Source organism: Callithrix jacchus, chromosome 15, assembly GCF_049354715.1.
Source record: "Callithrix jacchus isolate 240 chromosome 15, calJac240_pri, whole genome shotgun sequence".
Taxonomy (NCBI): Eukaryota; Metazoa; Chordata; class Mammalia; order Primates; family Cebidae; genus Callithrix; species Callithrix jacchus.
Window position 1 is genome coordinate 22,386,005 of NC_133516.1, and position 14,930 is coordinate 22,400,934.

The following is a 14,930-nucleotide window of genomic DNA, read 5'->3' on the forward strand; positions in this document are numbered from 1 at the left end:
AAGAAATGAAAGAGTAGGTCTATATACAGCTTGTACCTAAATGATCATAGCACCATTGCTTGGACTAGCCAAAGACTGAAACCCAAATATGCATCAACAAGTAAATAGATTAACAAACTGATATATCCACACAATGAGATAGCCTCAGAAATAAAAGGAATATGATTCATACACTTAATAAAATGGATAAATCCCAAAATTAACCAAAAATACATTATAAAAGACCCAAAGAATGCATACTGTCAAATACAATTTATATAAAATATTGAGCCTGGAAATGAATCTACAGTGACAGAAAGCTCATAAATGATTGCCTGAGGGATGGTGGGGAAGGAAGGAACGGGAAGAGAAAAAAACTAAAAACAGGCCCAAGGCAAATTTTGGGAGTGATTAATGGTCAATATCTTGATGATTATGATAGTTTCATGGGAGTATAACATATGCCAAACTTATCAGATTGTACACCATGAATATGTTAAGTTTAACAAATGTTAATTCTACCCCAATAAAGTAGTTTTTAAGGTAAAAAAAAATTTTTTTTAAGTTCCTCATCCCTTTGAGCAAATGCCTAAGGAAAAATGAATATGAAGATGGGAGTAACAGGAGCAATCAGAAATAAAATTTAAATTCTTTTCTGATTTCATATAAATAGCACATAGATCTAAAATAATGTAACTTACCTTTTCTCCCACATACAGAGACTGTAATGCTATTATGTGACTTCACTAGATGGTGGAGTTTTACAGATTGCTGAAAAAGAAGGGAAAATGGAAAAGTCTTATCTATTTGAGCACAGGTTTATGGAGCACTGTCTCATTGTCAGTGGAATGGATTGTACTGGCTAAAAGCAAACGACTGAGTAGCTCATTATTTAATTGCAAAAGCATCCAACTCCCAGTGCTCTTCACCCAGCAATAAGTATGTTTTCTTCAGCAGAAAGGAATTTCCTAGCATGCTTTTTCGACACAGAAGAGTTTTGAAAACCACAAATTTGTTTTTCATTCTTTAGATAAGTAACATCAAAAACAAGTACTATTCGAGATATGTGTTTATACCTAAATAGCTCAAGGAACTAAGCATTATTTCAGTTTTCAGCAATCTCACATCAAAGTTCCTAATCTATAACTTTATAAGGAGTTAGGTGGTTCCTGCTACTTCCTCATGATATTTGTTGTTCTGATACATGAAATATACAGAATATTGAGACTGAATCAATAACAGAAACAAATGAAAACACAATTATATTTGATTCCACATTATTGTGAAACCATTGTGTGAAAGACCTCCTACTTGATTCTGGGGGTTGAAAGTCCCAATCATTTAGTGGGTTTATTTTTTCATCCCAATTTTGTCATTTAAGATACTTTCTATATTCCCTAGCTTCAAATTATTTGCAAATCTGATAAATATGTTCTAAAAATGATTAACAGAATAAGCCAATGTCAAAAAGGCAGGGTGTTCCGCTTTTGAGTAACTCATTCTTTTATTCATGTGTGCATTAATCAACAAACATTTATTGATCAAACTTTAATATTTCAGGAATAAAATGAACAAAAGAGATACGGTTAAGATATGTTAAGACACCAAGAAATTTAAACCTGCTGAGAAAAATAGGTTTAATCAAATAATTGCATATGTAAATATATAATGACAATCAGAAATAAGAAGAAAAAGTAAAGTACTTTTGGATCATATATAGCAAAGGGAATCAATCAGGAGAAATCTCCCCTGAAGAAAAGACATTGAACCTAAAATCTGAGTAAGAGTGATTTAATCAAGGGGTAGGGGCAAATCATAGAGATTTTAAAAAATGGACAAGTCCAGGTGACATGTCGAAATGTTCTGAGGTTAGAAAAAATGAGTATGTTTCAGGAAACAAAAAGGCTACTTCATCTGGAGGGCAGAAAGCAAGGGAGGTGGAATTAAGGCAGGAGGAGGGTGATGGAGGGTGAATTAAGGCAGGAAAAATAAGTAAAAGCAGCAGTTACACATACAGGTGGAACAGCAGTCCTTAGAGAGTGGCCTGAGGATTCCTGGAGGTTTTCAGGAATGTCCCACAGGGGCTGAGAAAGTATACTTTTTTCATAATAGCACTAAGATGTTAATTGCCTTTTAGAATCTTCTTCTCACACAAGTGTGCAGTGGAGATGTCCAGAGGCTGAGTGGTGTTTAATATCACAATAGACTAAATGCGGAAGCAGTTATGAAAATCCAATTGTTAGAAATAACAAAGAAATACAATTATCTAAGTATTAAATCAATTGATATATAATTTTTTCCTTTTTTTATTATTATACTTTAAATTGTAGGGTACATGTGCAGAAAGTGCAGGTTTGTTACATAGGTATACATATGCCAAGGTGGTTTCCTGCATCCATCCCCTGTCATCTAAATTAGGTATTTCTCCTAATGTTATCCCTCCCCAATTCCCCCACCTCCTGCTAATCCTCCCCTAATCCCCTTACCCCCGCCCCGACAGGCCCCGGTGTGTGATGTTTCCCTCCTTGTGTCCACCTGTTCTCACTGTTCAACACCCACTTATGAGTGAGAACATGTAGTGTTTGGTTTATTCTTCTTGTGTTAGCTTGCTGAGAATGGGATCTAATTAAACTTAAGAGCTTCTGCACAGCAAAAGAAACTATCATTAGAGTGAACCAGCAACCAACAGAATGGGAAAAATTTTTTGCAATCTACCCATATGACAAAGGGCTAATAACCAGAATCTACAAAGAACTTAAACAAACTTATAAGACATACAAATTTTTCAAAAGACTGCCGTGGTCTGAATGTGAGCCAAAATTCATATGTTGAAATCCTAACTCCTGAGTTGATGATATTAGGAGGATGGGCCTTGGGAAGATGATAAGGTCGTGAATAATCTTAGTGTCCTTATAAAAGAGGCCAAGAGGGACTCCTTGTCTCTCTCACTATCTGAGGATGCAATAAGCAGGTGCCATCCCTGAACCAAGAGGACAGCCCTCACCAGACACTGAATCTGCTGGTGTCTTGACCTCGACCTTTCCAGCCTCCATAACTGTAAGAAATAAATTTTGTTACTTATAAGCCAAAAAAAAAAAAATTCAATTGTCTTCTATTAAACTGAACATAAAAGAGATTTGCAAAAGTATAAAATAATGTCATTTTCCTCACTAAATTATTTTTATTTCAGAAAATAGTTATTGTTTTTATATATTTATATATAAATGTTATGTTATTATTATTTTAAATTAATAAATATTTTATGATTCTGAGTTTTAATTCTTAATTTACTAAATATCAATAGATATAACCTACAAGATAAAAATCTCTTAGAGGTCCTCAGTGATCTTTAAGAGTTTAAAGAGTTCTAGAAACTAAAATGTTTGAGAACCTCGAGGTAAAGCTTTAAAGTCTGTCACAAAATTTAAAAGTTGATTGTAAGAGGTGTCAGGCACGGTGGCTCAAGCCTGTAATTCCAGCACTTTGGGAGGCTGAGACGGGTGGATCACGAGGTCAAGAGATCGAGACCATCCTGGTCAACATGGTGAAACCCCATCTCTACTAAAAGTGCCAAAAAAATTAGCTGGGCACTGTGGTGTGTGCCTGTAATCCCAGTTACTCAGGAGGCTGAGGCAGGAGAATTGCCTGAACCCAGGAGGCAGAGGTTGCGGTGATCTGAGGTCACGCCATTGCACTCCAGCCTGGGTAACAAAAGCGAAACTCCGTCTCAAAAAAAAAAAAAAAAAAAACAGTTGATTGTAAGAGCAATAGAAATATTTTGAAGCTGGAGGACTCAAGATGGCGCTGTGAGAACAACCCAGGATTGAAGCTCTCGCTGGATGCATGGAGGGGGTGAGTTGGGGACGCATTTCCAGACGGATATTAGTTGCCCACAGAACGGGGAAATTCCCAGGTATAAAAGAGACGCAGGACGCCAGGCAGAGGTCCTGGCTGGTGTAGCTGGCAGCCGGTGCAGCTGCAGCCCACGCCGGAGCGCAGAGGCGCTCCACAGCGCTCCATAAAAAAGCGCACTGTTACGGGTGCCCTGTTGAACTGGCAAACTGAGACCTGAGAGGGCTTAACTTGAGACTGAACGGAACTTGGACAGTGAGCCAGCCCGGGAAATCCCAGGGACACAGCGTTTGGGGTAGCACAGTGCGACAAACAAAACGGCGATTCCAAACGCTCCCGGTGAGGAGGTTTTCTTAAAGCGCAGCTCCGTGGGGGAGGGGCGTCTGCCATTACCAAGGCAATCAGCCCCTACTGAGGTACACGCCCATTGCTGATGAAGCCTGCCAATGCCGAGGCAACCCGGTACAACAGAGAGACTCCGCCCGCAGGGCGTAGCCCGTGGCAACAGGGTGGAGACCACAGCAGAAGGACAGAGCCTGCAGCAACAGGGCGAACCTCACACAAGCAGGGCAGAGCCTCAGCAGGCAAATGGTGACTAGATTGCCTCCTAGCTGGGCAGGACAGCGAGGTGGACACTCACAAGGAAAGCCCCAACCACCCCCCCACACAGAGCATCTGAGAAAAAAAGGATTTTTTTATGAGTTATGTTGCAGCAGAATTAAACATAGCAGCCTAACAGCCCTGAATGAACAACAGAGCTCACAGCTCAGCACTTGAGCCCCTACAAAGTACAGACTGTCTCTTCAAGCAGCTCCCTGACCCCTCTATATCCAAAAGACTGACATTTGGCAGGCATCATTCTGGGACAAAGATAGCAGAAAAAGAAACTGATATCATTCCTCGCTGTTCCACAGCTGCTATAGGTGCACCCCAGACAAGCAGGGCCTGGAGTGGACCTCAGCAGTCGTACAGTGAAGGGGCTAGACTGGTAGAAGGAAAACCAAGTAACAGAAATATTTCATCATCAACAATCTGGGTGTCCACTCAGAGACCCAATCGAAAAGTCAGCAACTACACAGACGACAGGTGGATAAATTCACAAAGATGGAAAGATACCAGCGCAAAAAGGAGGAAAACACCTGAAACCAGAACACCTCACCACCTAGAAAGAACCAAAACTCCTCACCAGCAAGGGAACAAAGCTGGATGGAGAATGACTGTGACGAAATGACAGAATTAGACTTCAGAAGGTGGATAATGAGAAACTTTTGTGAGCTAAAAGAACATGTTCTAAATCAATGCAAAGAAACTAAGAACCTTGAAAAAAATTTGAGGATATGATAACAAGAATGGTTAACTTAGAGGAATATGAATGAATTAAAGGAGCTGAAAAACACAATACGAGAACTTCGCGAAGCATGCACAAGTTTCAATAGCCGAATTGACCAAGCAGAAGAAAGAATATCAGAAGTTGAAGATCTACTCAATGAAATAAAATGAGAAACCAAGATCAGAGAAAAAAGTGCAAAAAAAAAAATGAACAAAGTCTCCAAGAAATGTGGGACTATGTGAAGAGACCTAACCTACGTTTGATAGGCATACCAGAATGTGACGAAGAGAATGAATCCAAGCTGGAAAATACTCTTCAGGACATTATCCAGGAAAATTTCCCCCACCTAGCAAGACAGGCCAACACTCAATTGCAGGAAATACAGAGAACACCACAAAGATATTCCGCAAGAAGAGCAACCCCAAGGCACATTATCATCAGATTCAACAAGGTTGAAATAAAGGAGAAAATACTAAGGGCAGCCAGAGAGAAAGGTCGGGTCACCCACAAAGGGAAGCCCATCAGACTTACAGCAGATCTCTCGGCAGAAACTCTACAAGCCAGAAGAGAGTGGGGGCCAATATTCAACATCCTTAAAGAAAAGAACTTTCAACCCAGAATTTCATCTCCAGCTTCATAAGTGAAGGAAAAATAAAATCCTTTGCGAACAAGCAAGTACTCAGAGAGTTTGTCACCACCAGGACTGCTTTACAAGAGCTCCTAAAAGAGGCACTACACATAGAAATGAACAACCAGTACCAGCCATTCTAAAAACATACCAAATGCTAAAGAGCATCAACATAATGAAGAATCTACAACAACTAATGGGCAAAACAGCCAGCTAGCATCAAAATGGCAGTATCAAATTCACACATAACAATATTAACCCTAAATGTAAATGGACTAAATGCACCAATCAAAAGACCCAGACTGGCAAATTGGATAAAAAGCCAAAACCCATCAGTGTGCTGTATCCAGGAAACCCATCTCACATGCAAGGATACACAAGGCTCAAAATAAAGGGATGGAAGAAGATTAACCAAGCAAATGGAGAGCAAAAGAAAGCAGGAGTTGCAATTCTCATCTCTGATAAAATAGACTTTAAAGCAACAAAGATCAAAAGAGACAAAGAAGGCCATTACATAATGGTAAAAGGATCGATACAACAAGAAGAGTTAACGATCCTAAACATATATGGACCCAATACAGGAGCACCCAGATACATAAGGCAAGTTCTTAATGACTTAAAAAGAGACTTAGACCCCCACACAATAATAGTGAGAGACTTTAACACTCCACTGTCAATATTAGACAGATCAACCAGACAGAAAATCAACAAGCATATCCAGGGCTTGAACTCAGACCTGGAGCAAGCAAACCTGACAGATATTTACAGAACTCTCCACCCCAAATCCACAGAATATACATTCTTCTCAGCACCACATCACACCTACTCTAAAATTGACCACATAATTGGAAGTAAAGCGTTGCTCAGCAAATGCAAAACAACTGAAATCATAACAAACAGCCTCTCAGACCATACTACAATCAAGTTAGAACTCAGAATTCAGAAACCAACCAAGAACCGCACAGCTTCATGGAAACTGAACAACTGGCTCTTGAATGTTGACTGGATGAACAACGAAATGAAGGCAGAAATAAAGAAGTTCTTCAAAACCAATGAGAACGAAGACACAACATGCCAGAATCTCTGGGACACATTTAAAGCAGTCTCTAGAGGAAAGTATATAGCAATAAGTGCCCATATGAGAAGAATGGAGAGATCCAAAATTGACACCCTATCATCAAAATTGAAAGAGCTAGAGGAGCAAGATCAAAAAAACTCAAAACCTAGCAGAATACAAGAAATAACTAAGATCAGAGCTGAACTGAAGGAGACTGAGACACAAAAAACCCTCCAAAAAATCAATAAATCCAAGAGCTGGTTTTTTTAAAAGATCAACAAAATAGACAGACCACTAGCCAGATTGATTAAAAATAAAAGAGAGAACAACCAAATAGATGCAATAAAAAATGATAAAGGGGAAATCACCACAGATTCCACAGAAACTCAAACCATCATCAGAGAATATTACAAACAACTCTATGCACATAAACTAGTAAACCTGGAAGAAATGGATAAATTCCTGGACTCCTGTGTCCTCCCAAGCCTAAACCAGGAGGAAGCCGAAACTATGAATAGACCAATAACAAGGGCAGAAGTCGAGGCAGCAATTAAGAGCCTACCACACAAAAAAAGCCCAGGTCCAGATGGGTTCATAGCCGAATTCTACCAGACACACAAAGAGGAGCTGGTACCATTTCTTCTGAAACTATTCCAAATAATCCAAAAAGAAGGAATCCTTCACAAATCATTCTACGAGACCAATATCATACTGATACCAAAACCCGGCAGAGACCCAACAAGAAAAGAAAACTTCAGGCCAATATCCATGATGATCATAGATGCAAAAATCTTCAATAAAATATTGGCAAGCTGATTGCAACAGCAAATCAAAAAACTTATTCACCATGATCAAGTAGGATTCATCCCGGGGATGCAAGGCTGGTTCAACATACGCAAGTCTATAAACGTAATTCACCACATAAACGGAACCAAAAACAAAAACCACATGATTATCTCAATTGAGGCAGAGAAGGCATTTGACAAAATTCAACAGGGTTTATGCTAAAAAACCTTCAATAAACTCGGTATCAATGGAACGTATCTCAAAGTAATAAAAGCTATTTATGACAAACCAACAGCCAATATCATACTGAATGGGCAAAAACTGGAAGCATTCCCTTTGAAATCCGGCACTAGACAAGGGTGCCCTCTGTCACCACTCCTATTCAATATAGTACTGGAAGTTCTAGCCACAGCAATCAGGCAAGAAAAAGAAATAAAGGGTATTCAAATACAAAAGGTGGAAGCCAAATTGTCTCTATTTGCAGACGACATGATAGTATACCTAGAAGACCCCATCACCTCAGCCCCAAAACTCCTGAAACTGATAAGCAACTTCAGCAAAGTCTCAGGATATAAAATCAATGTGCAAAAATCACAAGCCTTTCTCTACACCAATAACAGTCTTAAGGAGAGCCAAATCAAGAATGAACCGCCATTCACAATTGCTACAAAAAGAATAAAATACCTTGGAATACAACTCACAAGGAACATAAGGGACCTCTTCAAGGAAAACTACAAGCCACTGCTCAACGAAATCAGAGAGGACACAAACAGATGGAGAAACATTCCATGTTCATGGTTAGGAAGAATTAATATCGTAAAAATGGCTATACTGCCCAAAGTAATTTACAGAATCAATGCTATCCCCATCAAGCTACCATTGACTTTCTTCACAGAACTGGAAAAAACCACCATGAACTTCATATGGAACCAAAAGAGAGCCCGCATAGCCAAGTCAATTCTAAGCAAAAAGAACACAGTGGGGGGCATCACACTACTGGGTTTCAAACTATACTACAAGACTACAGTAATCAAAACAGCATGGTACTGGTACCAAAACAGAGATATAGACCAATGGAACAGAACAGAGGCATCAGAGGCAACACAACATATCTACAACCATACAATCTTTGATAAACCTGACAAAAACAAGAAATGGGGAAAGGATTCCCAGTTCAACAAATGGTGCTGGGAAAACTGGCTAGCCATGTGCAGAAAGCAGAAACTGGACCCCTTCCTGACACCTTACACCAAAATTAACTCCAGATGGATTAAAGACTTAAACATAAGACCTGGCACCATAAAAACCCTAGAAGGAAATCTAGGCAAAACCATCCAGGACATAGGAGTAGGGAAGGACTTCATGAACAAAACACCAAAAGCATTAGCAACAAAAGCCAGAATAGACAAATGGGACCTAATGAAACCCCACAGCTTCTGCACGGCAAAAGAAACAGTCTCTAGTGTGAATCGGCAACCAACAGAATGGGAAAACATTTTTGCAGTTTACCCATCTGACAAAGGGCTGATATCCAGAATTTACAAAGAACTCAAACAGATTTACAGGAAAAAAACAAACAAGCCCATTCAAAATTGGGCAAAGGATATGAACAGACACTTTATGAAAGAAGACATATATGAGGCCAACAATCATATGAAAAAATGCTCATCGTCACTGGTCATCAGAGAGATGCAAATCAAAACCACATTGAGATACCATCTCACACCAGTTAGAATGGCGATCATTAAAAAATCTGGAGACAACACATGCTGGAGAGGATGTGGAGAAAAAGGAACACTTTTACACCGTTGGTGGGAATGTAAATTAGTCCAACCATTGTGGAAGACAGTGTGGTGATTCCTCAAGGCCTTAGAAATAGAAATTCCATTTGACCCAGCAATCCCATTACTGGGTATATATCCAAAGGACTATAAATCGTTCTACTATAAGGACACATGCACACGGATGTTCATTGCAGCACTGTTTACAATAGCAAAGACCTGGAATCAACCCAAATGCCCATTGATGATAGACTGGATTGGGAAAATGTGGCACATATACACCATGGAATATTATGCAGCAATCAGAAATGATGAGTTCGTGTCATTTGTAGGGACATGGATGAATCTGGAGAACATCATTCTCAGCAAACTGACACAAGAACAGAAAATGAAACACCGCATATTCTCACTCATAGGCGGGTGATGAAAAATGAGAACACATGTACACAGAGAGAGGAGTACTAAACACTGGGGTCTATTGGGGGGAAAAGGGGAGGGCCAGTGGGAGGGGGAGGTAGGGAGGGATAGCCTGGGGAGAAATGCCAAATGTGGGTGAAGGAGAGAAAGCAAACAAAACACACTGCCATGTGTGTACCTATGCAACTGTATTGCATGCTCTGCACATGTACCCCAAAACCTAAAATACAATAAAAAATTTAAAAAAAAAGAAATATTTTGAAGCATTTTAGTGATAAAAGCATGTAAATAATCATGTTCTGCAAGAATGATGTATGGAGGCCAGATGGGAGGTGACTGCAAGGTAGAAAATGATGCTAACGTGAACCAGGATACTGGTAGGGTGGAAAAAAGTGAATGATGCAAGGGATATTTAGGAGGGAAAAATCAAAGAACTTTCTGTGTACTTGAAGGGGAAGAAGAAAGAAAGTTTCAAGGCAGGCAACTAGATTTCTGGCTTATGCAACAGAATGGTCAGTAGTATCTGTTACCAAATCAGATAAACCTAACTGCAGATTTGAGGAGAAGAGTTCTTGAGTTTTATGTTGAAAGTGTTGAATTTATGATAATATTTGATATTAATGTGGGGATATCAATGAGGTTGTTGACCCTATGAGTCTGGAACTGAATTAGCATATGCCTTTAGAAGTCACGGCATGTACTGCTATAAAAATAAAGAAGAATCCTTTATGTACTTACATGAAAAGATCCTCAAGACATATCAATAGTAATTTTTAAGCAAGTTAGAAAATAATGTAATTATGTGACCACTTACATAAGAAAAAAAGAAAATATGTGTACTTGTATTGGCTTCATTTGCCTAAACACTTTCTTGGAAGATTACACAAGATACTAATGAAAGCAGCTGGCCAAGTGGAGTGGGAGAGAAAAATGGAGCCTTTACATTATATGCATTTTCATGTTTCACTTGAAAACACTCATTTTCTAAAAAGTCAGATAGAGGAGGATAAGCTATCAAAAAAGAATGGAAAAGAGCAACTGGAGAGGATGGAGGGTGTGTTGCCACTGATGCCAAGGAAGACAGCACCTCAGAAAGAAGAGAGCAGTTAACTGTCAAATCCAACTAAGAGGTTTAGCAAAATCTGTACTGGGAAAAAATATATACATCCACAGCAGGGAGACCATAACATTAGCAAGCAAAACACCAAGAACCCAATAAAAATTAATAAAGGACATAAAGAGCTCACTCACAGTAAAAGAAATACAAATGGCTTAAAGTGTGAAGAAATGCTCAACTCATAATGGAAAACATGCAATTAAAGTTACTGAATTCTATTTTCATTCATATTGGCAAAGATAAGAAAAACACTTATCTACTGTTGTAAGGAATGTAAATTGGTATTGCTTTTTTATACATAGATAGATGTGGTCTCACTATGTTGCTTCGACTGGTCTCAAACTCCTGGGTCCAAGCTATCTTTTCACTTCGGCCTCCCAGAGTTCTGGGATTACAGGTGTGAGCCACCATACCTGGCCATTATTATTTTTTAAGAGGCATTTTGACAACCTGCATTGAAACAGTGTACCTAGCTTATGACTAATTAATTTCAAATGCAGAAATTTTCTATGTCTATAACAATACAGATATTTATAAGCATACATACTTGTTACAGACATATGTAATATGTGTGCATATGTAGATGTAGATGTATGAAACTATATATGTGCAAGGATGCTCTTGCAGCATTGTTTTAGTAGGAAAAGACTAACAATAATCAAATATGTATCAACATTGGACTGGCTAAAAATTATGGTACATCTAGAGAAATTGTATTTGTTGCAGATGCAGAAAGATATTTAGGATAGAACAGGTAAAAATTCAAGTGCAGAACAGTGTACATGGTATATATTCATTCTGGCAAATTAATGCATATACTTTTAATATTGCTAAAAGTATACAGAAAATATGGTCCTAATGGATGCATCTTGAAAGAGGATCTGAACACTGGGAAGTTTTCCCAACAAGAGGGATCTTTAATTTTTATTCACACTCTTCTGTTCTGAGTTTTATTTTTATCATAGCCACATATTGCCCCTTCTATTAAGGAAAGAAAATAGCTAACTTTTAAAAAGACTTTTTAAATTTTAAAGTGATCTACGGGCTTTGGGATCATAGTGGCGACCTTAACAAGATATATTCGAATGGAGTCACGAGGGAGGAAGGCACCTCAGCATGAGTGAAAAGTAAGAGGAAGATGAGTAGGTAAGAGAAACAGACACAAAGACTCTAGAAGTGTTCATGTGAATGGAGGAAGAGTAAAACAGTAGTAGCTGAAGCCAGAAGCATGGTCAAGAGAAGAAATCATTTTGTTTGTTTGAGTTTTGTTTTTAAGTTGGGAAAACTTAAAAATGTTAAATGCTGATGGGAAGGCTCTTGAGGAGGGAAGAGCCTTGGGAGGCAAGTCATTAATGGACTATATAAGTACCCCAAGAAGGTGGGAAAGGATGGTCTCTCAGGCACAGGGAGAGGACACTTCCTCCACTGGAATGAGAGGTCAGGGCGGGAGGCATTCACGGATTTATAGGGCAACCAACCAATCTGTTCTATGTAATTTTTTTCCAACAGTATCTAGAAACCTGGTGTAGGCATAAAGAAAGCCAGGAGTTGAATTGGGGCATTGACAAATGAGTACCAACGAAACATAAACGACAAAGGAGTTCATATTAAACAGACCCCTCCACCTTCCATCTCTCTTCCACCACCTTCAAGTTCCATCAGTATTCTCTATATACATTTTTTCACATATTCACAATTCATAAAACTTTGCATGTTGTTCTGACTAATTAGTCTTGAGTAAACTAAAGAGAGAAGAAAAATAACTTGAAAGGTTAGGGATTGGAACGGGAGAAAAGGGAAAGGACTAAATGGTTGAACACTGGTTACTGTGCTAGTTACTTACAAACTTGGTCTCATTTACTATGGACTAGAAAGTGACTATTTCCCGATTCTCCTTTCTCACAGATTTTTAATAAAGTCACTATCCCTCCCTTGATGAAACCATAGAATTAATAGAAAAACTCACCTGTCTGAGATCATATACTGTCAAAGCTATGGAAATGATGGACATGATTATAATGGCAAAAGCATATTCCTTATAGTCTTCACTAAACCACAGATAGACACTGAAGAGTTGAAATATATAAAATGGATTTAAAACCTGTTGGCAGACATAAAAACAGGAAGACAAGGGAGATTTTTAGGTTTCACACTTAGCTCTTTATTTACTTGTTTTCGTAATCATCTTCATGACATACATCATCCCACACAATATTCTTGCTATATTTATTCAGCAATCGACGTATGCGAGACACTGTTCTAAGCAACTGTACTTGAGTTTTCTCATTTAATTCCCACAGTTACCTTATTAACCAGAAGTTGTTACTTATCTCCATTGTGATGATAAAGAAACTGAATCTTAGATCTTGGGAAACATGTCCAAAGTCATGTGACTATGATTGCCACAGACTCAAGACTTAAACCCAGGCAATATGACACCAGAGCACTTACTATTTTTTTTTTTTTTAGACGGAGTCTTGATCTGTTGCCAGACTGGAGTGCAGTGGCATGATGTCGGCTCACTGCAACCTCTGCCTACCAAGTTCAAGCCATTCTCCTGCCTGAGCCTCCCGAGTAGCTGGAACTACAGGCGCATGCCACCACACCCAGCTAATTTTTGTACATTTAATAGAGACAGGGTTTCACCATTTTGGCCAGGATGGTCTCAATCTCTTGATCTTGTGGTCTGCCCGTGTCAGCCTCCCAAAGTGCTGGGATTACAGGCATGAGCCACCACACCTGGCCCCCCAGAGCACTTTTTAAATCATTGCCGCACTTTATAATTTACAAAGTAGTGTCTCATGTATTGACATGTTGACCATCAAAATAGTTATTTTTAAAGTAGATGTTGTCATCTCCTGTTTACACTTACTGGCCTTTAGAAAGGTGAAGTATTAGTTCAGGTCTACAAAGTTAAAATACTTTTTAATCTCTTGTTCTCTATGATATAACACCTGCCATATTTGAAGCCTTTAAAGAACCTTAGATTAATGGGTGAGTTGAAAACTGCATGTTCTCATAAGTAGAGAGCTGTGCTAAAAGCAGTAAGCTATAATTGAGCATCTAGAACACTGTGGGAGAGAATAGCTATTAACTTCAACAGCTGGAATTTTGCTTTGGTCAAAAACATGTTGTGCCTTTACTTAAATTCCCTCTAGTTGGTTTCTCTCTGTCTAATACAGGAATGGTAATCCTTTCTGCTGGTTAGAGAAGCAGAACACAGAAACATTCCCTATTGGTTTGTTTTGCTTTCTTTCATGCTTGACGACTTGCTGGAAATCTTTTAAAAATACCTTAAGTTTGGTAAGCTTTTTTTAAGGCAAGGAGGAGTGGAGATAGAGCACAGGGAAACCAGAGTACAGCTAGAGGGCTATGGTTTGATAAGAATCACTAAAATGAAAAAATGAGGAGCCCAGTGATAGAGTCCAAAAGAAAAATTTCATCTTATACCTTGAGATCAACAGTATTAATAAGGCTGAATAAACGAATTTTTTTTCTTCCTACAAGTTTTGGCACCAAGGAAATTGCATCTGCTACCTAACAAAAGGATTGGCTTAAAAAAATATATTTGAGTTTTACAAAGTTAAAACAAGCTAAGCAGCATAGTATTAAAAAAGAAAAGAAACATTGTATTCATGCAGTCATTAAATGGTAAATAAGTATAATGAGTTTCACACCCTATATTACATAAGGCAATGTGCAAAAGAGTCACTGGAAGAGAAAGAATAAGCAAGAGATATCAAGAAAATATACTTGACATACTTTCAAAGTACCTTCTATATCACAGTTACTTATTTCTTTTCTTTTTTTTTTTTTTTTTTGAGACGGAGTTTCGCTCTTGTTACCCAGGCTGGAGTGCAATGGTGCGATCTCGGCTCACCTCAACCTCCGCCTCCTGGGTTCAGGCAATTCTCCTGCCTCGGCCTCCTGAGTAGCTGGGATTACAGGCACGCACCACTGTGCCCAGCTAATTTTTTGTATCT

The 14,930-nt window shown here is 38.7% G+C and overlaps 1 protein-coding gene across 16 annotated transcripts in view; it reads right to left on the reverse strand.

Annotated features, from left to right (window-relative positions):
• Positions 1-14,930, reverse strand: part of ATP13A4 (ATPase 13A4) — a 206,684-nt gene that overhangs the window by 82,476 nt on the left and 109,278 nt on the right. For all 16 annotated transcript variants that reach the window (XR_013527220.1, XR_013527219.1, XR_013527218.1 and 13 more), the window contains 2 exons: positions 12,914-13,048; positions 681-750 (listed from right to left, as the gene is read on the reverse strand). Coding sequence is in view for 13 of the 16 variants with exons in the window: in XM_054245487.2 (XP_054101462.2) it covers positions 681-750; positions 12,914-13,048 (205 nt within the window). In the remaining 3 variants the exon portion in view is untranslated. The remainder of the gene's footprint in view (positions 1-680; positions 751-12,913; positions 13,049-14,930) is intronic.